Genomic DNA, 20825 nt, shown 5'->3' on the forward strand with positions numbered 1-20825 from the left:
CCACACCTGCTGCTCCCATAGTCTCGAGGCAGCAACATACATCAGCCATCACGCTGGAAAGAAAAGAAAAGATTTTGCTTCCCACTCGAGATATGGAAACTCTGCCTTGTAATTACCACGACCTGACCTCTTCCCGCCCTTCTTTGTGCTGTTCCTCTTATGGCCGCTAAATCCCCAAAGGCGGTACCCATCAGCGTCTTCGCCCGATGGCGACCGCTTTTACCGTCAGAGGCTGGGCTTGCAGAAATTGATCGCAGGACGCTGTCAGATTCTCATCCCCTGCTGTCCCTGTCTATAAAGCCTCAAGCATCGACTCAAGATCGTCCGTGGACAAGTTCAGCCGCATTTCATGCCATCTTCAACCCAGAAGACGTTAACCAAAAGGTGTACAACGCCGTTGTAGCGCCTAATATCCCTAGGATCTTATGTGGCGAGAACTGCACTTTCTTCGCGTACGGCCACTCCGGCAGTGGCAAGACGCACACAATTCTAGGCTACGACGCCCGGCATAGTCAAGAGCTGGGATTGTGTCTCGCCGCGGCAAAGCAGCTGTTCGATGCATTACTTCGTATCAATGAGGAGAACAACCAGGAGATGGGCATCGGATTCAGCTTGTTTGAATTGCGCAACAAAACAGCTTTTGATCTCCTTAATCACCGCGCTCGATGCTATGTTCGAGAAGGTCCCGATGGCGAAGTCCATATCCGCGGAGAAACCGAGATTCTGGAAGAAGGCAAAGTTCGAGTTCGTCCCATCGTTCAGCGACAGTGCTGGGAGTTTGAGTCTTTCAGACGAGATCTTGTCCAAGCCCTTAGCCAGCGCACAACAGGCTCGTCGGGCGTCCACGACCAAAGTTCTAGGACTCACGCCGTGCTTGAACTAGAGGTTATAAACCGATCATTAGTCAATGCGCGGCATGCATTGTTTGACCGACAGTCTGAACTCGTACCTGTTGGGAAGCATGTGACAGATATTATGGTAGAAGAGGAGATGAAAAGCATTATACGCACACCAGATGGTAATTGGGCACCCAACCCTGACTATCAGAAGAATCACGAGCGGATAAACGCGGCCGAGACGGAGAAGGCTCGATTTGAGGCTCGGGTAACAGCCGCGGAAGCAGAGATTGAAGAGATTCTTAAGTCGAGTACCTCTCCGTGCCTGGGGGCAAGGATGGTGTGTGCGGATCTTGCTGGTGCGGAGTATCATGAAGGGAATGGATCTCGACTGCATAGCACAAAACAAACTCCCCAGGAGCGCCAAGAAGGCCGCCAAATCAATACTGACTTGCTGGCACTGAAAGAGGTAATGCGAGCTGGGTCTCAAGGTAAAAGCAGAGTACCATTTCGATCATCCAGTTTGACAATGGTGCTGCGGAAGCACTTTACGAGCACACAAAAGGGGACCGCTGCTATCATTGTCACAATCTCACCCGCAGCGGAGCAGTACGCAGCGACACTCAACTCTCTTCGATATGCGAATCTTGTCGGAACTATTAATGCTTAATATTACCTCGATATAACGTATACCCGGGCGTGCCGTATTTGACATTGACGCCTGTGGTTCCAATCTTAGACCCGTTCCGAACATGGCGAAGTGCTCCATCGATGGGCGGGCAGTGCAGCTGGTAATTGGATATATCTCTGCAGGTGGGCAGTGATGTGTACGTTCAAGGCTTACACGTTAATGGGGAAACTGGATTTGTAAAAAGGACTTGAATAATCGGGAGGATCTGGCCATCTCACCAATAGTGAAGCATACATGAAACGATTGGAACCAATGACACAGGTGCATTCAAAAAGATGTGCGTACCTGTTGTCACAGAATAAATTCAAATTTTGTTCTCCTTCCCCGAGTAGGTAGACATGTGTCGCTTGCCTGCCACTAGTATAGCTCGTGGAGGCTGGCAAACCGTACCGCGCAAGCATAAACAAAAATTTCTTTTCTCCCATTCTTGTTAGTCATCGCTATGCATCACTTCTATCGACCATCGGCTTTGCCCACCGTCAGCTTTCCTAAAAGTTAATGGGATGCTCAGGTCCGCCGTCTTAGAGGAGAACCTCAGTCGGTACTGCCAAGGCGGATATCATGCTGTCAGAATTGGAGATGTCTTTGTGAACTGTAAACATAAGGTTATTTGTAAACTCGGGCATGACCTTAATTCAACTGTTTGGCAAGCTTTCGACTCGGGGTAAGTCCCCAAGCTCGCTTCTGCATCCTTGCGTGCTAATAGTTCCCCTCATGAAGAGCATATCAGGGCGCTTTTGCTCGCGCTTGCTTTCCTTCACGACACCTGCCAAATTGTTCATTCGGGTACGTTTCTGCCTTTTATATATTCATGATATGCCTATCCTGAGATGAGCTTTAGAAATCAAAGCCACATATTGTTCTAATTGACACTGCAAATATTGATGAGATGCTCGGAAACGCACTACCAGAGGCGTTTCTTGCGCGGCGTCCCGTTTTAGATGCACCGAGCGACTTCTAAGTTGAATCGTCACCAATCTTTTCGGCAGAGGAGGACCTATCGCATGTTATGGATGTCTCTGTCAGACTAGCCGATTTCGGGACAGGTGACGAACTCAAGGCCTTAATTACATTTCCCCTTATCAATAAGAGTTGCAGCGAGCTGGTCCACACGTCAGAATTGAGTGGATACAACCTCAGCTGCTTCACGCTCCTGAAGTCATCTTGGGGGCGGCTTGGGTGTTACAAGATTGATACCTGGAATCTTGGACTCATAGTAAGCATCTCAGGCAGATACGAGTTTAGCTGACGTGTGCTAAACATGGTCTCACTAGATCTGGGAACTTTCAGAATGAGCTCTCGTGTTTGATGAATCATGGTCAGCCTCGGGACCATATACGGCTGAAGCTCATCTCACTTAGATGGAAGCCATTTTTTGCAAGATGCCGCAGTCTGCCGTGGCGATTTCACTGCGTTCCTCGCGTATTGCTTGCGAATTGAAACTTGATTGGTTCGAGAGTTGCATGAGGTGTGTGCAGGGTAATAATTTATTTCGGCTATCGATGATATACTCGATGACCTCGTGTATTGAAAACATGACATCACCATCGTTGTCTGGAGATGATATGCAGTCTTTGTTGCTATCCGGTATGAATGTCTTGCCCTCTTGCCATGTATGGCTTATATAGTCCGAAATGAAAAGGCCGTCTTCGTTCAAGTAATTATTGGGACCATTATATATTAATGAATAAACCTTCCAAAATAAATGAGAAAGCCCTCCGTGAACACATCATACAGGCTGAAGGCGTGCCTGGTCTTCTAAGAGCTTCTAAGGTTAGAGCTCTTATTGGGACTACGAGCAGGTATTCCTGAACCTACTTTGAATATGTCATCCGGGCAAGACATGAGGATATAATCGCAACAAGTAATTATTGTTTGCTTTAGGAGAAGGTTGGACCTGAAAGCTAAATTGACGGACGACTCGACAGCACAGCTACTGCTACTGCTACTAGATGAGTTAGTCAGCCCGAACGAACGCCAGGCACAGTGGTGACCATAAGATTCAGACATGATATCGTGGGATACTCGCATTTTCCATGGTCCGAAGTCATTGATCTTAGAGTCATTCCTCATGCCACTGGTGTTTGTTTGATTTGCGTTTGACTATATTGCAACCGACACATCTCGGCGTAGGGTTGTTTCGGCAGCGCGTGTGTTGCCTACTCGAGAGTTGTTGACTGTTGAACTACGTTTCGCCGTAATTATGATTTATTGGTAGTTTCGAGTTTCCATACTGCCACTGCAGGTGTCATGGTTTGAGTTTTCGACAACCGTGGTTCAAATTATGACAGTCGCCGGACTACTGAGGCACTACTATAGTCCAATGTGATCACCAGCACCGCGTAGTCTGCCTTGAAAACTTTGATGTCGCAACAATTGCGACGTGTACAGCTATTTATAACAGGAAAGATGCGTGACAATGCCGGAACATCATCTTTCAATCAATAGCGGCGATCTTCAAGTAAACAGATATCTTGTGCCGAGTATGGCGTGGCTGGCAGGGGCGGAATCAGTCACCAGTGGGTGTTCCTTGGTAGCAAAACCGAGGATCGGATCATGTCTGCCGCGATTACTGGTCACGAGAAGAGCTAAGTATTGCATCGGGAGTTTGTTGGGTACCTCGCTGCTGTCGCTGTTGTTTAAAGCCGGCGATCTCTTATCCGACCGTCGCCGTGTGTGTACACGCAATGCACGATTGTACTGTGTAACGTTACCAAAAGAGTTACCCCGCTGTTTGCTTGGACTCCTGTTTCCCTTTTGGGTGCACTGGGTGGAAGCAATCGAGGTCAGTTTGGCGTTTGATTGGCCACCCCACAACATCAACGGTTGATAATCAGAACATGGGGTTTCACTTAATATGCGAGCTTGTGGCATGGGCATCCAGGGTACCTTGGAGATCAACACAACGTCGGGTTCCATTGATACGGCCCATGCTTATCGAATGTGATTTCCCAATACCGTAGGATATTTCCCCGCACCTTGTATATACTATTGTTTGGAACCATTTTTGCCACCGATGGTTCAAAAAGGACGTGAATTGTCCCCAGCTCTAATGACCTGGGAGTTGAGTTCCTACAAGTCTTGGCAGCCAAGAGCTTGCGCAATACCGGCCAAGAAAAGATGGACTCGATCGGTGACGTGAAGGTCGTCGATGTCGACGAGAAGACAGATTCGCTACCCGACCAATGGACGCCTCCAAATGAGTGGCTCTTGCGTCTTGTGGAGGAGTACAGCGGGAGGCATGGCGGGGATACCGAAACGTTGCCAGCCGGATCCAATGCCAATCGCGTCGCTGCAGCGGTTTTCACCATGAACGAGGAGGAGTCGATCAAGATACTGAGATCTATCATTAATGATCACCATCAAGACTATACCTTTGATCATGCCCAGATGCAACGCCTCAAGGAGATTGTTGAGGGCAATGAGGCATGCGATATGGAATACGGGGAATGGGCTTATCTAACATGCAAGACTGCAGGCCTCATGTACAACTGGTCTCCCTACGCTGAAGTCCGAGCCGTAACCCTGCCATATGATGATCCGGAGGAGCCTTGCGAGAGTGTTCGGGCTTATATACTGGGGTTCTTTTGGGTTTGTGTCTGCACAGCAGTCAACACATGTAAGTGGTCCGATTCGTGCAACCGGGTTGCGTACGGAGTGATGTGCTCAATTGCTAATCCTCAACAGTCTTCGCCCCTCGTCAACCGGGCATATCCATTCCTAACCAGGTGGTACAGTTGCTTCTTGTTCCCATGGGCCGGGCGATGGCCTTTGTGATCCCGGACTGGGGGTTCACCATTCGCGGCAAGCGCTACACTCTCAATCCCGGTCCGTGGACGTCGAAAGAACAGCTCTTCGCCACAATTATCTTCTCCGGTGCATCGACAATTGGCAACTTTACAGGTCTGCTAGTCATGCGACTGCCCGTGTTCTTCGACCAGAAGTGGGCCAGCTTTGGGTTCGCTATATGCCTGGCCCTGGCGAACCAGATCTATGGCCTCGGCATGGCTGGTATCCTCCGTCGTCTGACGGTTTATCCTATTGAGGCGGTCTGGCCCCAGGCGCTCCCCATTCTGGCACTCAACCGGACCCTCATCAATAATGACAACAAGCGCGAGACCATCAATGGTTGGGCCATTACCCGGTATATGTGTTTTGTGATTTTCGGTGTTGTCTTCCTCGTTTACTACTGGATCCCAAACCAGTTTTTCACTGCCCTTAGGCTGTTCAATTGGATGACCTGGATATCACCGGGTAACACGAATCTCGCAATTGTCACCGGATCTTATGGAGGTATGGGGTTCAACCCGTTCTCGAGCTGGGACCCCAACATTTCCGGTTCCCTGGCCATGAACTCGCCGTTCTTTGCGTGCGTATTTCCATTTTGGTCAGAGCACTGAAGAGAAGCAGCTGACAACATGCCAGTCAACTCCAACAATATGTCATGCGCGTCGTCGCGGGCATTCTCATTCTCATAATGTACTACAAGAACGCGTTCTGGTCCGCATTCATGCCCATTAACTCGAATGGCGCCTTCGACAACCAGATGCATGCGTACAACGTGAGTAAGGTGCTCACTGCGGACAACGAGGTCAATGTCGAAGCCTACAAGGACTACGGCCCACCCTACTACGCGGTTGCTAACCTGTTCGTGACGGGTGCCAACTTTGTGTATTACACGTTCTCGATCGTGTACGTTTTCGTCAAATACTGGGGCGCCCTCAAGAAGGCGTTTGTCGGCATTGTGGTCAACACCATCAAACGCCAGTCTGTCTACACCGGCTTCGAGGATGGAAACGCGCGAATGATGCGGCGTTATAAGGAGGTCCCAGAGTGGTGGGTAAGTAATTGTCCAAGCCCCTAGCCTTCGCCGGGCCGGCTTTCCAAGTGGAAGGTCGCCTAGCTGGACGGCGCGTACTGTTTCCAAGTCACATGGTCTGTTCAAAGAGAGTAAGCAGTGACTGACCTTGAACCTCGATTAGTACGGCATCGTGTTTGCGTTTGGATTTGTCATATCTATTGTTGCGGTGACTGCGTGGCCAACACAGACACCGTGGTATTCGATTCTCGCCATCACCGGTATCGGTGGCTTACTGACAATTCCCTGGGTCATCATTGAATCGATTGCAGCGACTGGTATCTCGCTAAATGTGATCTGGCAGGTGCTCCCTGGTCTTTGGTGGCCCGGACGGCCCATGCCACAACTGGTCATCCTGATGCTTGGCGGCGCCTTCGAGCAGATGGCCGGCGGTTTCACGCAAGATCTCAAATACGCTCACTATGCCAAACTTCCTCCTCGAGCAGTATTCCGGGGTCATGTGGCATCATGTATCGTCAACTGCTTCATCTACTGCGCCATTCTCGAGGTCATGATGATCTACTTTAACGAGGACAACACCCTATGTCAGTGGGATAACAAGGAGCACATGGTCTGCAACTACGCGAACTCGGTCTACTCCTCTGTCATATTTTTCGGGGCGTTTGGTACGAACAACATGTTCAGGCTGTATCCGGGCCTACCTTGGTGCTTCCTGATCGGCGCAGTGCTCGGTGCAGTATGGGTGCTTGGTGAGAAGGTGGCGCCCCGTATCCGCCGAAATGTCCAGGGGCGAATGGAGGAGAAGCAGTTCTCCTCGTTCGACAGGTATGTGTGGAAGCCGACGGCCAGCGTCCTCGCCTGTATCAACCCCGCAGTGGCCCTATCAGGGGCCCTGAACTGGGCAGGAAACACCAACCTGACGTACGCGACGCTGGGCATCTACATTGCCTGGTATTTCCAATTCTACCTCAAGCGTCGCTATACTGCGTGGTGGGGCAAGTACGCGTACCTGATTTTCGCGGGCCTCAGCGTCGGTATCGCCATCTCGGGTCTGATAGTCACGCTGGTCTTCAGCTTTGGTGCAGGCCAAAACGCGTCGTTCAGCTGGTGGGGTAACGACGTTGCCACACGGGGCGTCGACTACCAGCTGTACAACAATAATGCATCGCTGTTGCCTCTGCCGGGCTCGGGCTACTTTGGCCTGTCTCCCAACCAATACCCACTCAATTGGTAGAAGCTGCGGGTGCTCCGTGTCGTGGAGTTTGCTGGTTGCTCGAGTGCAAATCCCGGAGCTAATTTATACTGAGCAAGCAGTTATAAGAAACCCGCGGGCAGAGCTGCTAGGTTTCAGGCGTGGTAATGAACAATATTGGCTACATGTACCTGTATTTCCGACTTACTTGGCTGAGTACCCCTTTCCGTGATTGTTGCTAAAGGTTTCGTGACGCGGCATAATCAGAGTTGTGAGTGATAAGTGATAACTACATGGACATTGCAAGTGATTGGCGAGGCTAGCATGAAAGCATGTGGCGCAAGAGCGATGTGGAATTGAGTGATAATAACAACCTGAAGGTTGATGAGGTGGCAGGCAGTAGCAGCCCAGCAACCAGTAGACAAGAGTTTGTGGCGTCGCATGGAGCTGAGTACGGTACCTACCATGTACTTCCGCATCACGTCTTTTGCATTCTTATCTTGGAGGCCCAAGACGCTGGTTCCAGCAGCAAACGGTACGGCAACAATCAGCGTTGACGTTGCATCCAGTGCTAGAGCCCATGAACTGTGGATTTTTGCATTGATCGGCCTCGCAGGAGGCAGAAGGCAGAAGGCATAGATAGCCTGGAGGACTTGGGATCCGGGATAACTACCACAGTACAGCTCGCAAGCAGGCAAGCATCGGGGATTTAGCGTGTTTGGTAGCTGCTGCCATTGGCTTGTTCCAGTCACGTCACTAAGCTCATCATTAGTCCAAGCAGCATGATTATTAGCCGTTCCCCTCTAGCGCGCCAAGGAGGAAGGGGCGGCTCACTGCTGGGTGATAAGAGCGACGATAAGAACAGCGATAAGATAGGGACCCCCCCAAGGGACAAGGGACAAGGTACAAGGGACAAGGCCAAGAAGGGCCCAAGGGACTTGAACTTCAAGGGACCCCTACCAGACCCAAGTTACCCACCCTGCCACCCCAAGGCTCGAGGTTCAAGGCTCAAGCTAAAGACAGTCGCTGGACTAAGTTTAAGTCGAGCCATGACATGACCTGAGGCAGGCCGGGCACTACGAGCACTCCACCGCGAGAGGAAGCATGGAACATCAAAGCACGAGCAAGAAGCACAACCACAACGCAATTCTCTTCTCGTGATACGTTCTCTTCACTTTGTAGTCATCATCTTCTCTTTCGCTTCTCTGTGATCCTTTCTCACTCACTCGTAATCTTTCTCCACCGCAAGTCGCTATTCCACACATTTGCTGTGGGCAAGGAAGCCCCCGCCCTCGCCCTCGCCCTCGCCCTCTCCTCTCCTCCAAGTCTGGTGATAGTGGTGGTAACCTCTTACTCTTGCCTCAGCCTCCGAGTAGCACTCTGCCGCGAATACAGTCCGATGGTAACCCGTCACCTGTCGGACCCGGACCCCGCAAGCTTATCTTGAGCTGCGTTGACCCAATTTCCCACCTCTCTTTCACCGAGATGGCGAGCCATCTCGATCGAGGCTCGCCATCTAGCCTCGGCAGTCAAGACAGCAGCACACGGACCGTCGAGGCCGAGACCGACCAGCCGAGAACGACCGTTTACGAGCCCGAGCCCGAGCCCGAGTCCGGGTCTGAGTCTGAGTCTGGTAGCTCATACGACGGTACAGCTTCAGACACGAGGAGCCCCGTGTGTCAGTTTCGAAACTCACAATACTACGACGACGAGTGTTCGCTTTTCTTCGACTGCCCAACACATCAGATCCAACGGGCACCAGCAGATGCTGTCGACACCAGCCACCAGAACTTGGACCCTGCAGCTAATCTGGCCCCCAACAACGAACAGCCTTCCGACTCGGACCCAAGTGCGCCTCTTCGAAACGATGCTGACCCCTCGAATCAAGTTTCGCCTGTTGGACCATCCACACGCCACGAGACAGTCGCTACTACGAATGCACAACAACCCAGCCCGCCCACGGCTGTCAATCTCACGGCCCATGCGGTTGTTTCGAATGATTCGCATACAAGCGACGACGTGTTTACTGCACTTGAGGCGCTGCGAATGCTAGGGACCAGCACAAACAGGGCCACGGACACAGCTACAGCTACCCACGGCCAGCCGACTGGCAACAGTATTGCCCGGAACACTCACGGATCAGCCTCGAGTTCCCGGGCATCTTCACGCCTTAGTTTGCGCCCAGAAAACCCCATGTCTCGCCCCGATGATGCGCACCCGTTGAGCCCCGCAAATCCACACGCCCTGGCAAGAGATGGCAGAAGACGGGGTAACGATGTAACTCTGCCTGTTTGGCAAGACGATTCAGATGTGGCAAGTTGCCCAATTTGCCGTACCGATTTCACCCTGTGGACTAGGAGGCATCATTGTAGGAAATGTGGTCGAGTGGTCTGCAACAATTGCTCACCTCATCGAATCGTCATCCCAAACCAATACATCGTGCGGCCCCCCGGCGAGATGCCGTTGGAGTTTTATCTGGGGGAACGTGGCCTAGCTGACTTTGGCCATTCTCTTGGTGGTGGTGAAAGGGTCCGACTATGCAACCCGTGTGTGCCGGATCCCAACACGACGCCTCCTCAACCCCAACCTTCCCCACTTGGCTCTTCTGCCTTTCATCCCAGGTCAGGGCATCAAAGGTCCCAAAGCAGTGCTGATGGCAACGGTTATTTCTTTCGGGGAGCTTCTGGTCTACACTCACCTCCTCCCGCGGGAGCTACGAGATCACTTATTGGTACCCAGCCTAGGAGTCGGAGTGCTACAGTTGTGAGTCATCCCATCCACTGTTCGATTCCCACACCCCACTGACTTATGCCAGAACCACCTGCCTTCACAGCAGCTGCCCACGGCGGTTGCTAATCATCATCTAGCTTCACGTGGGTATCGCGAGCCTCCGATTGCGTCTGGCTCCTCTTTCTCTGCCCAAAGCTCCACTGGTAGCTTCGGTAGCAGGCCATCTGGACTGACGTTTGGATCGTTTACAAGCGCTCAACGTTTTGACACCCCCCGATCCCAGTCGAATACCCAAGCAGCCCGATATTTTCCGTCGGATTACAACTTTCTGAGCCCAAGAAGTGGAACCGCACCACGTGCCAGGGACATTGACCGTCCCTTACCACTGCCGCCGCATCCTGCACCTGACATCCCAGAAGAGGACCAATGTCCCATTTGCCATGATGAGCTGCCTTCGCGGCAATTGTCAGATTTTGAGAGATTACGCGAGGAGCACATCACATCATGCATCGAAGAGCATAGCACGTCCAGGCCGCGACCTCCAAACCCTGCCGGCCAAGCAGGCGCACCGGGTGTTGCACCTGCACCTGCACCTGCACCTGCACCTGCACGCGCACAACGTTTGACCGGTATGATCACGTATGTTGCGACTGAGAAGGACTGCAAGCGGGACACCAATGGTAATGTAGAGGAATGTACCATCTGCTTCGAAGAATACAGACCAGGTGTCAAAATGGCGCGATTGGAGTGCTGGTGTCACTTCCATTATGATTGTATCACAGAATGGTTTAGACAGAGTGGTCCCGGTCATTGCCCTACACATCAACATGGTATGAACAGTCCCGGATATTAGCACTATTGCTGCTGCCCCACTAGAAGGTCTTGTGGATTTCTCTCCCGGGTAGTCGAGCTAGGACGCGGCGCAGATATGATATGGACGAGACCGACATCGACGAATCGGTCATGATGGGGGCTCAATATTTTGTGGCGTTCCATCACTTCGAATCTTGCAGCATTACAACTCTCATACAACATCACTCATTTATGGCGTTAGGAGAAAAATTGCTTTGTGGGATCATTTGCATCTTGCATTGGTCAGCGTGGATCTCGGTCATTCTGTAGACACATATACCCTCCTGTAATGGATAGCGTTTCATTGAATAGACTTCATTGCTTTTGTTCACTTCGATGAGAAATCCGTGTCATTCGGCGCCATTGTATACATCCACACTAAGCATGCTTCTAACTCAGAGCACAGCTGTCTTTTCCAGATGCTATTAATGAATTGTCCAGGTGTATCATTGATCAGATGGCTCCGAAATGAACCTTGACCGCACAATCCGCGGGTAAGCCTGACACTCCATCTTGACCTGTTTCCCACCCACGATCTCCCCATCCCCAAGAGACTGCCGCCTCTCGATGACCGCCGCCGGATAATTGTACCACCCCGGGACACCCGCGCAGGCTGCCAGCCCCAGCGTGTCGCGAGACTAAATACCCACCGAGCTCATCGCGTGGGACGGCGCCGCGCCCAAAACATGACGCCGAAGCGCCCCGGCTTGCTGTAGGGCCTGGCAGGCGAAGAAGCAGAGGCTGGGAAGCAGGCTTGAGATGCCGAAGAGCTGAAATAGAGGCGGTGGTGGTCGGGCTTGGGGTGCTTTTCATGCCCGCGGGATCCCGCGTCGGGGACTGCACGGCGGACCAGAATGATAGCAGGGCGAGCACGGTTGGTGGGGCTTTCCTTGGTTACGAAGCATATGTTAGGAACTGGGCTAGGTCGAGGAGGTTGCGGCTGTGAGACTTTTGAAATATTCGGGTGATCCTTTGTTTTACATTTTCCTTTTTGTGTACCTACTGATCTACGTATTTCTTTTAAAAAGATTCCCAGCCTCATGATTACTTTCATGGCCATACTAGGAAATGCCTTGCAGGTCCTTGGGATTTCGCTTGGGTCCTAACCGGGATATAGTAGCGTGATATCAGCATTATGAGCAAATGATGGAGGTCTGAAAAATGGGGGGCTTGGGGCCCTATAGTCGACTGCACTGTAAAACGCGCACCCGACACGTCGATCCGTACTATCTTCTACCCTATACCAGGCGTGTCTATATATCATCTCCTCGTTCAATTTGAATACGAGAAATGGTGAATGGCGTTCCTTTTTCATCAATTCCCATTTCCAAAGCCCAGGTGAGATATCAAGCCGATTCATCTTAAACTGACGATATATCCCACAGAGCCCAAGCTTTTACAAACACCAAATACAGCTTAGCGTTGTGTTTAAGGGCAGCCAACCAGGCTTTGAATGCAACCACAGACAGCTTTGTCCCTGGACTAATCTCAACATAGTCATTGACATTTCGTTAATAACCTCACTCGACCTCAAGCAGCCTCAGCGTAGCATCACCCTGACGTAGTGATTTGCTGATAACATCGAATGCCGCCTCCTAGTAATTCCCGTCCGGAGTTCCTCGTACTTGAACCTTGTCTCAGTCCGCTGGATTTGAATTGGCTCCTCCAAAAGAGCGTATCTGCTTTCCTTGTTGGAAAGAGTTTTACAGCAAAATACCTAGAGTTGGCAGACCGTCCCCATTGAAGGTTTTCTTTGGATGTTTATCCATATATATCTGTTTGGACTTCAAAGGCCAAACCTTGTTGTTGCGTATGCTGTTTATTGTACTACGGCGCTAAATCTTAAACTACGATGGAAAAGTGGCCCGAAGTGGATAAAGGCAAAATAAATTCGGAATGTACTATAGAAGGAACTTAGAGAGAACATTTCACAGATGTATGATTCTATGGCACTGGAGCAATTAAAGGGGAGTATCAAGACCTGTCATGGATTCGAGGCCACCTAAGTTGGAGTCCTGATTTTCTTACTGTCTGGCTGACATTTTGGTTATAAAGCATGGCAATACACAGCACGATTCGAAACATGAGGTTTCAAGAAGTACAACAAAACGAAAGAGGTTCCCACGGTCACGCCTCTAGGACTTGAGGCGACCACATCAGATCAGGAAGGCTATCGAAGCATGGGGGTGAGTCCAGAACGACGCAGAAGCATACAAGAAGCCACCGGTCGAGGAAGTCAAGGCTCAGTGACCGCATTTATAAGGTACAAGAAACTCAAAACTACTGAACAGCAAGCGAAAATGGACATCATCGGTTGGCTAGCGCCAAATGACCACAATCTGGCAACATACGGTTCTATGGGACCTAGAGGCACAGCAGGTCTTGTTTCGAACGCCGATCCCTTCAGTCCACTTAACAAGTATATTATAGTATAAGAACCTTTATAATAAGTCATGACTTCATATATTAATGGTCACCATCTCACTCTAGCAAATGCTATAAGCGACACTGGTGTAACTTTTCACAATCTTACAAAGCTCAGGCCGGGACCACTTTTTCGTACGCATCATCAACGACGGCAAACGACCGATCGAGGCCTCTGAGACCGGGCCGACCGACCTCGATACCCGGACCCGATGGTGGTTATCACCAATGCCTGCGAGTCTGAATTTCTCCAGTCAGTGCGGGAAGTGAAGCTCCTCGACACGCTCTGGCTCAAGGGCCAGCCCTACTCGCTTCTCAACATGCCGGACGGTAACCAGAGGGCCCATCACTTTGCCTGCGGCAGTGTCTACCAGGCGCTTCTGAGCGTGCTGAGCTACCACCGGTGGCATGCGCGGGTCAGCGGGTGGGTTGAGTCGATCGGGGTCGTGCAGGAGACGAACTAGTCCAGAACTACTTCGAAGGTTGGATCAGGCGACCCCAAACTACTCGCAGCCGTACATCAGCGCCGTGGCCTCGCGCGCCGTTTTCTAATCCAGGCTCGTAACCCCAAAGATCTGCCTAATATTCATGGCCTTCATTGGCATGGCTGAGGTGTCAAGCTGCGAGTTCACCGTCAGCCCCGGTGCTGAGCCCACGAAGGGTGACCTGATTGCCATGTTCCACCTTGGTGGCAGCTCGCGCTGCATTGTTTTCGACCGGGCATGGACGTGCGCTTCGTCAACCCCGAGCCCTTGGACATGGATACAGAGCCCAATTTAGCTGCGAACAGTGCTTTAGCTGTTGTCGTTTGGCACATGTGATAGATAGATGCGACGACAAGTATAAATAGCAAACATGCATCGGCGAGAATTGACCACGGGCAGGGTATGGATAGATTTCTAGTATCTGCCAGAGCAGCTTGTTCGCGATATCTGACCGCAAGATCCATTCAAAGCAATAGCTTACCGACGTCGTACCCCCCTGCAATGCGACTTGGCCCGCCCCGTTGTGACTACTCTTATCCAATAAGGACAGACTCCGTCCGGGAATGCCATAATGCGTTGACGAGGGTCGATTCTAATGCGTGAATCGGAGCATGAAAAGCTGCTTTAATTCAATCATATGACCTCGGTTCGCATCATGCATGTAAGATTCAAAAGTCGATTATACACCTCATCCTATGCCAAGAATCATTTCAAGAAGGTCTGACATGAATCCAAGGTTCCACAGTATTTTCGCCGGACCTATAATCGCGCAGGTTCGGCGCAAAAATAAACCAACTGGAAACTTTTTCCGAGCTGAACTGCAAACAGCAGACAAAGCAGTTGCAGAATTCAAGTCACCGATGTAGCCTCCTGTATTTGATTTGTAATTGAAGTATTTGTAATCGAAGTACTCCGTTCAACAATTGCCAGCTATTTAAATGCCATGGCCATACGATACCAGAGGCGACTTGTTCTAGAATCAATTTCCAAAGGAAACATTACTCACTATGTCAACATACGTCATCGCTGGAGCCTCGAGAGGGATAGGGGTAGGTTCAGCCAAGTGTAGCATTCCGGGTCCAGTCTGATGAATACCTATCAATAGTTTGAGATGCTTCGCCAGCTGTCGAGCGACCCCAAGAATACAGTCGTCGGCTTGGTTCGAAACCCGTCCAGCACTAAGGAAAAGGTGTCGGCGGAATTGTCTGACCGATCCAATATTCACATCATTGCCGGTGATCTGACAAACTACGATAGTCTGAAGGTGGGAAAGCCGATGCCAACGGAGACCGATCCACACATATTTGCTGACTCATCTTCTTCCCCAGACTGCTGCCGACGAGACTTCAGCCATTACGGGTGGCAGTCTCGACTACCTGGTTGCGAACGCCGCTATCATATCACAAGTTGATGGATTCTCCCCGATTGGACAAATGTACGTCCCTCGCCCCCTCAGGCCGGGAGTAGAACTGATATGTTGAGCAGATCGCCTAGAGACGCAGCGAACGCCTTTCATGAATCAATCGACACCAACGTCATTGGCAGTATTTACCTTAACAATGTGTTCCTGCCTCTCATTCTTAAAGGAAAGGCCAAGAAGATCATAGCTATAAGCTCCGGGATGGCGGACGTTGACTTTATCAATCAGTTCGACATAGAAATTGGAGCTTTGTATTCGGCCTCGAAAGCAGCTTTGAACGTTATTGTTGCCAAGTTCAGCGCACAGTATAAGAAGCAGGGCGTACTGTTCATTGCTATCAGTCCAGGAGTGGTAGATACGGGCAACTTTAACCCTGCAAGTCGTATGAATTATCCCTCCCTTCTCCTCCTGTTTCATTCTTCTTGCCTCTTGTATTTGAAAAAGAAATGGCTCCGAGTCTGACCATATGATATTTCTACAGTATCTCCACAGGAGATTGAGGGATTGCAAAGCATGTTTGCAGGTTTTCAGAAGTATGCACCAAACTTCAAGGGTCCAGTAGCCCGGGAACTAGCCGTGCAAGATGTGATCAAAGTTTGGGAGAATGCCAGTCTTGAGAAGGGGCATGGGGGCGCATTCCTGTCTCACCTGGGCAACAAACAATGGCTCTGATTAGCATTGTAAACTTGCGTCTGCAGCGGATTTCTCCTGACGTTCATGATAGTAGTTGACCAAACCTATACTACATTGATCCATAGGTGCTATTCGGTAGAAATCATAGAAACTCAAACCAAACGTTGGGGTATGTCTAAATGTGGACGGGGGCTGAGATGAAGGGCAGGATGTGCCACAAGAAAGTGACTCATCTATTCAAGCTTGGCGATGTTTAAGACGTTCCAGTTTCATGTCTAATAATAAAGGGACACATCCGTCTCGTAACAAAGTAACTGTGCCTCTCTCGCGACCTCATGGTGATATAAATTTTTGAATAGCATTAATTTATTACTGCGAAATTTCAATTTGTCGCATGTGCTTGCATTGTCATTTTACGGCCTGTGACAAAGGTCCTGGTATCGTAGACCCGATGTGTGAGATGGAGTTGTTGCCGTCAAACACCGATTGGCTTCCACCCTCAAACCTACTTTCTTCTCTCGCAGCCTCAGAAGATATGCCCTCAAGTCCTTTTAGAGGTTTAAAACACGTGATTCTCAAGGATTATTGATAATAGTAATTATTAACAGTTCCTCGTTTACGCATGAGAGCTTGCGATGACGAGCACGCAACTGCTACTCAACGAGACCGCTCGGAGTTTTCGAGCCCGCATATCGCCCGAGGGCTCTCGTGTTATTGGAATGTTCTAATGGTATTGACATCACGAGGGCCTAGTCGCCTATCTTGGCCGTCTGGACATGAAGCCCAGCTGAGACGTCAGGGCGGCAACGATGGCATCGAGGCTCTTAAACAGGTACGAGTTGACCGATCACGCTCAAGTACAGGTTCTATCAGCTTAGTGCACTGGTGACGGAATATTGACAATTGTTTGTACCACAACTTAAATGCGCTACTCCTCATCATCGTCATCCATACATAGTCATGGGCGCAGCCTATAGAAACGCTAGCTCGCACTGACAAATGACATAAGGGAATTTGCTTTCTTCGAACATATCACCAAATAAGCTACGCTTATATGTAACAGAACTATGGCATCGGATCTTATGGTAGTGTTAGTAAAAGGTTTGCGTAACAATCATTAGCGTACGACTACCGCGAAACAGGATACACGGTAACGGGCAAATGCTTTCAAACGGATTTCTCAGATATACCTACATGGACTAATAATTGGACCGCGCTTCGTTCCATAATCATAACATACGATGCCACGGGGCTGTTGCCGGACGACTTTCAGAAGAAAACAGCTTTGACGGCCCCTGCTGGCCGATAGGTCTTGGTGTTGGCTGCATGGGAAGCAAGTGTAAGGTTCTAATAGCGAGAAGAGACACGGGGTCCAGCACCTGTAGCTTACGGTAACATTGAAAATCATACATGTTCTAGGACCGGTGCGATCTTGTAAATGCTCGACCCCAGGTTTTGCAAGTCTATAAAGCCAGACAAGGAGACGCTTCAAGTGAAAATAAGCTCCGCCGGCGAATGGCTAATCAGTCGTAGCTCCTAGCCTTAAAGTTCTTGAATACTGCAACACATTGTTTCGAAGTAGGTTGAAATAACCGAGTGTGACGCTATCTGCATGGATCTCATCCCGTCAGTGAACATAGAATCTGCCGTGATTGGATGAGTTTTTGGTGTGTAGCATTTAAACTCCGTACTCCAATCTAACTTGCAGTCGCGCGGGGAATCTTTTATGACGATAGTCCTCGAAATAGTCTTGATAAACTGTCTTAATCCCTAACCTGCCGTTTCGTGACTTTCCCCACCCGCCATACTTTTTGAATTGCATCTCAGTAACTGAATGATGTTTCATTGGATAGTCTCAGTTATTATTTTGCCCTTACTTCCTGAGGCTACCCAGGGAGTAGGCATTGAATTGCGTAAGTGCCGTACCGATCTTGGGAGCGACCTCCGTCAAATCGCATATGGTGTTCATGACGCGGCTAATTCTGATTGTTTCGTTAAGCAATATCACAAGCTGCAGAGTACATCCCTAATGGAAGCGCATCATCTGGGGTTGGTTATTTTGCGTACGAGTCTGCTCAGCTTACTCCAAACGTGGTAGCCAATCTTAGCCGTTACAACATCAGCGATCCATCGGTGTTCGATTTCCCAAGTGCAGATACGGCAGCTAAAAGCAAACGTGTGGGCTTGAAATGCAAGGTGATGCCTGGGGATCCTGAATGGCCATCGGAAGATCTCTGGCAAGAATTTGACACCTTGCTCGGAGGTGCGCTGCTCGAGGGTACCCCTTCGGCTTCGGTATGTTATCTTGACTGGCCTGATTATGACCAGGAGAGGTGTGATAAGGTCACAGAGCTCTGGCTAAATGCTACCTGGCAGTACTCCTTCCCTTTCCTCGATGCTGTCGGATGGAGAACGGGCTAATAAAATGCTAGAACAAATCAGCCCACAGGCCTGAGCTTTCCCATCTTCGAGGGTGTGACTTGTATTCCCCCAATATATGCACGGGCAAATGCAACGTGTACGCTTGGTGGCATGCCAGCCTACATCGTCAATATTACGACTGGTAGGTTATTTACACCAAAATTCTGTACATAAGTTGATTATGATCCTCGATAGTTGCACAGATACAGCTCGCGCTTAACTTCGCCCGGAATCTAAATCTGCGCTTTAATATTAAGAACACAGGTCACGATTTTAGCGCCAAGTCCACTGGTGCAGGGGCGCTTTCTATCTGGACACACAACCTACGTGACATCCAGTACCTGGGCGAATCTTATGCAGATACGTCAGGTCGGGTCGGTGCAGCATTTAAGATAGGCTCTGGAGTAACCGTGGGTGAGATGTACAAGGCTGCTGATGCGCAAGGACTTCAAGTCACAGGAGGACTTGTCAATGTATGTTCACCGGTACAAAATTTTCATGTTAATCGTCGCTGATATGCCGGTATATGCTAGACGGTCGGAATTGGAGGTGGATACTCTGCTGGCGGCGGCAACGGACCGCTGATATCCAAGTACGGAATGGCATCCGACCAGGTCATTTCCATGGAGGTTGTTCTTCCAGATGGTCGCTTTGTCTCTGTTGACGAGGACAACTACTCTGATCTGTTTTTTGCTCTTCGCGGGGGAGGCGGCAGCACCTGGGCCGTCGTCACGTCCTTAGTCTTCCGGGCCTATCCCAGAACACCCATAACTAAGCTCGCGTACACATTTGGGTCGGGAGCATCGTCCAACTCCTTCTGGGCAGGGGTTGGTGCTCTATTTGCGCAGTTTCCCCATTGGCCCAAAGCTGGCTTATACAGCTATTGGTCAATCAGTTGTGCCAACACGACTGGTTGCGTATTTTCTATGACATCCCAGTTTGCGCCAGATCTACGTGCCAAGGAAGCAGAAGCATTATCCAAACCCCTGTTCGACAGACTAGCAGAGCTTATTGTTGCTGTGGAAAATTTAACAGTGACCGAATACGATACCTATCTCGCGGCTTTCGACGATACTTTCCCGGAAAGTACCAACCAAGCTGGGATTTGGAACTTCCATACCGCATCGCGCTTATTTCCCGTGGCTAATTGGGAGAATCCGCAAAAGTTATCTGCCCAGATGATTCTATTTCGCCACGATGCGGAGACATATGGTGAAATCTTTGGCTATAATCTGCAGCCCGCAGCCAACTCTGTTGTCAACCAGACGAATGCCGTCACGCCCGCCTGGAGAGACACATGTTTATTCCTAATGGCCTCCACAACATATACCCAAGAAGCAACACCTGCCGAAATCGCTGCGGCTAACAAGGCACTCGTCGACAGACTGCAACCATGGCGCGAGATGGCCCCTGACTCTGGCGCATATCTCAACGAGGCGGACATCAATGAGCCAAATCTGCAGCAAACGTTCTATGGTGACAACTATCAGTACCTGTACAGCCTGAAACAGCAGTATGACCCTTGGGGTGTGCTTTATGCAGCGACAGCCGTGGGTGCGGAAGATTGGTACATCACAGATCAGATTGATTACTATCCAACTCAGAATGGCAGGTTGTGTCGAGTATGATATGCGATGGGTAGAGTATTAACTCAGCATGTAACAGAAGGTCATTCGTTCTTACGATATATAGTTATCAGACTGAAACATGTAGCATAACTGACAGCGTAATCTCCAAATACCCGAATTATTATAACATACACATATAGTCTTTCGATTAGACTAAGAATGCTGGTCTCTATTCGAGGTTTGTCTGGTCTAGTAGATCAAGGCGGAGCACTGACTTTCCGCTGTTTATGATACCTATGATAGCAATGCGTAATACTCTTCTGACGACCATATTGTTTTCCGCCAAGATCGGCCTTTTCTTCTCCTACAAGCTGGACCACTAAGAGGACCTCAGTCACAGTATGCAAGGTTGGGCGGGCTTGTAACACGTCGTGGTAAACAGACACATACATGATCCTACAGGCATGTCAAGAGTCCTATCGGACAATCTTTTAAACGATTGAGCGCTGAAATGGGGCTCCAGTCATCGCCGAAGGAGACGAAGGGCTTCAGATTCGTATGAGAGCGATCTCGAGTAGAGGCAAGTCACTCAAGTTGGCTTCCCGCTCAGGACCCGTGGGGACTAGGAAGGCCGCCGATAGAATGCACCAGAAGCCCAATTGTTTCGTAACGACAATGATTGCAAAAGGCGATGAATGTGCTTGGAGGCAAAAGCGCAGGAGGAGTTTAGTAGCCATGACCAGGGGACGTTTAT

The 20825-nt window shown here is 50.1% G+C and overlaps 6 protein-coding genes across 6 annotated transcripts; all 6 read left to right on the forward strand.

The window, feature by feature from the left end:
- Positions 1–159: 159 nt before the first annotated feature.
- Positions 160–1725, forward strand: BKA67DRAFT_683836 (kinesin-like protein; the record flags this gene model as incomplete). Its single annotated transcript, XM_046108979.1, has 1 exon — positions 160–1725. One exon carries the CDS (start codon positions 160–162, stop codon positions 1504–1506), a length of 1347 nt encoding a protein of 448 aa, XP_045953137.1. The 3' UTR covers positions 1507–1725.
- A 578-nt stretch (positions 1726–2303) lies between these two features.
- On the forward strand, positions 2304–2973 carry BKA67DRAFT_580105 (uncharacterized protein). Its single transcript, XM_046103822.1, has 2 exons — positions 2304–2743; positions 2802–2973. The coding sequence occupies exons 1-2, from the start codon at positions 2537–2539 to the stop codon at positions 2820–2822; spliced, it is 228 nt and encodes a 75-aa protein (XP_045953138.1). The 5' UTR covers positions 2304–2536; the 3' UTR covers positions 2823–2973.
- Positions 2974–4647: 1674 nt separating this feature from the next.
- Positions 4648–7580, forward strand: BKA67DRAFT_594955 (oligopeptide transporter 2; the record flags this gene model as incomplete). Its single annotated transcript, XM_046105109.1, has 4 exons — positions 4648–5146; positions 5215–5896; positions 5953–6367; positions 6510–7580. 4 exons carry the CDS (start codon positions 4648–4650, stop codon positions 7578–7580), a joined length of 2667 nt encoding a protein of 888 aa, XP_045953139.1.
- A 1230-nt stretch (positions 7581–8810) lies between these two features.
- BKA67DRAFT_412461 (FYVE zinc finger-domain-containing protein) lies at positions 8811–10685 on the forward strand. Its single transcript, XM_046096765.1, has 3 exons — positions 8811–10301; positions 10354–10411; positions 10521–10685. Exons 1-3 carry the CDS (start codon positions 9024–9026, stop codon positions 10598–10600), a joined length of 1416 nt encoding a protein of 471 aa, XP_045953140.1. The 5' UTR covers positions 8811–9023; the 3' UTR covers positions 10601–10685.
- Positions 10686–15036: 4351 nt separating this feature from the next.
- BKA67DRAFT_594956 (uncharacterized protein) lies at positions 15037–16121 on the forward strand (the record flags this gene model as incomplete). The annotated part of the gene is made up of 5 exons (XM_046105110.1): positions 15037–15078; positions 15135–15293; positions 15358–15464; positions 15515–15831; positions 15931–16121. 5 exons carry the CDS (start codon positions 15037–15039, stop codon positions 16119–16121), a joined length of 816 nt encoding a protein of 271 aa, XP_045953141.1.
- Positions 16122–17812: 1691 nt separating this feature from the next.
- Positions 17813–20261, forward strand: BKA67DRAFT_580118 (uncharacterized protein). Its single transcript, XM_046103823.1, has 5 exons — positions 17813–17995; positions 18082–18457; positions 18515–18645; positions 18699–18976; positions 19037–20261. Exons 1-5 carry the CDS (start codon positions 17917–17919, stop codon positions 20129–20131), a joined length of 1959 nt encoding a protein of 652 aa, XP_045953142.1. The 5' UTR covers positions 17813–17916; the 3' UTR covers positions 20132–20261.
- The last annotated feature ends 564 nt before the right edge of the window (positions 20262–20825 follow it).

The sequence above is a fragment of the Truncatella angustata genome, assembly GCF_020726525.1.
Source record: "Truncatella angustata strain MPI-SDFR-AT-0073 chromosome Unknown BKA67scaffold_9, whole genome shotgun sequence".
In the NCBI taxonomy this organism is placed as follows: domain Eukaryota; kingdom Fungi; phylum Ascomycota; class Sordariomycetes; order Amphisphaeriales; family Sporocadaceae; genus Truncatella; species Truncatella angustata.

What these genes read in the sequence shown, in the direction of transcription:
- BKA67DRAFT_580105 (XM_046103822.1), top strand. Translation starts at nt 2,537, where the DNA reads ATGGATGTCTCTGTCAGACTAGCCGATTTCGGGACAGGTGACGAACTC. An exon ending in CCTGGAATCTTGGACTCATA is followed by an intron (nt 2,744 to 2,801) that starts GTAAGCATCTCA and finishes TGGTCTCACTAG; the next exon opens with ATCTGGGAACTTTCAGAATG.
- BKA67DRAFT_412461 (XM_046096765.1), top strand. Translation starts at nt 9,024, where the DNA reads ATGGCGAGCCATCTCGATCGAGGCTCGCCATCTAGCCTCGGCAGTCAA. An exon ending in GGAGTCGGAGTGCTACAGTT is followed by an intron (nt 10,302 to 10,353) that starts GTGAGTCATCCC and finishes GACTTATGCCAG; the next exon opens with AACCACCTGCCTTCACAGCA. An exon ending in TAATCATCATCTAGCTTCAC is followed by an intron (nt 10,412 to 10,520) that starts GTGGGTATCGCG and finishes ATCGTTTACAAG; the next exon opens with CGCTCAACGTTTTGACACCC.
- BKA67DRAFT_580118 (XM_046103823.1), top strand. Translation starts at nt 17,917, where the DNA reads ATGATGTTTCATTGGATAGTCTCAGTTATTATTTTGCCCTTACTTCCT. An exon ending in GGGAGTAGGCATTGAATTGC is followed by an intron (nt 17,996 to 18,081) that starts GTAAGTGCCGTA and finishes TGTTTCGTTAAG; the next exon opens with CAATATCACAAGCTGCAGAG. An exon ending in TGGCTAAATGCTACCTGGCA is followed by an intron (nt 18,458 to 18,514) that starts GTACTCCTTCCC and finishes ATAAAATGCTAG; the next exon opens with AACAAATCAGCCCACAGGCC.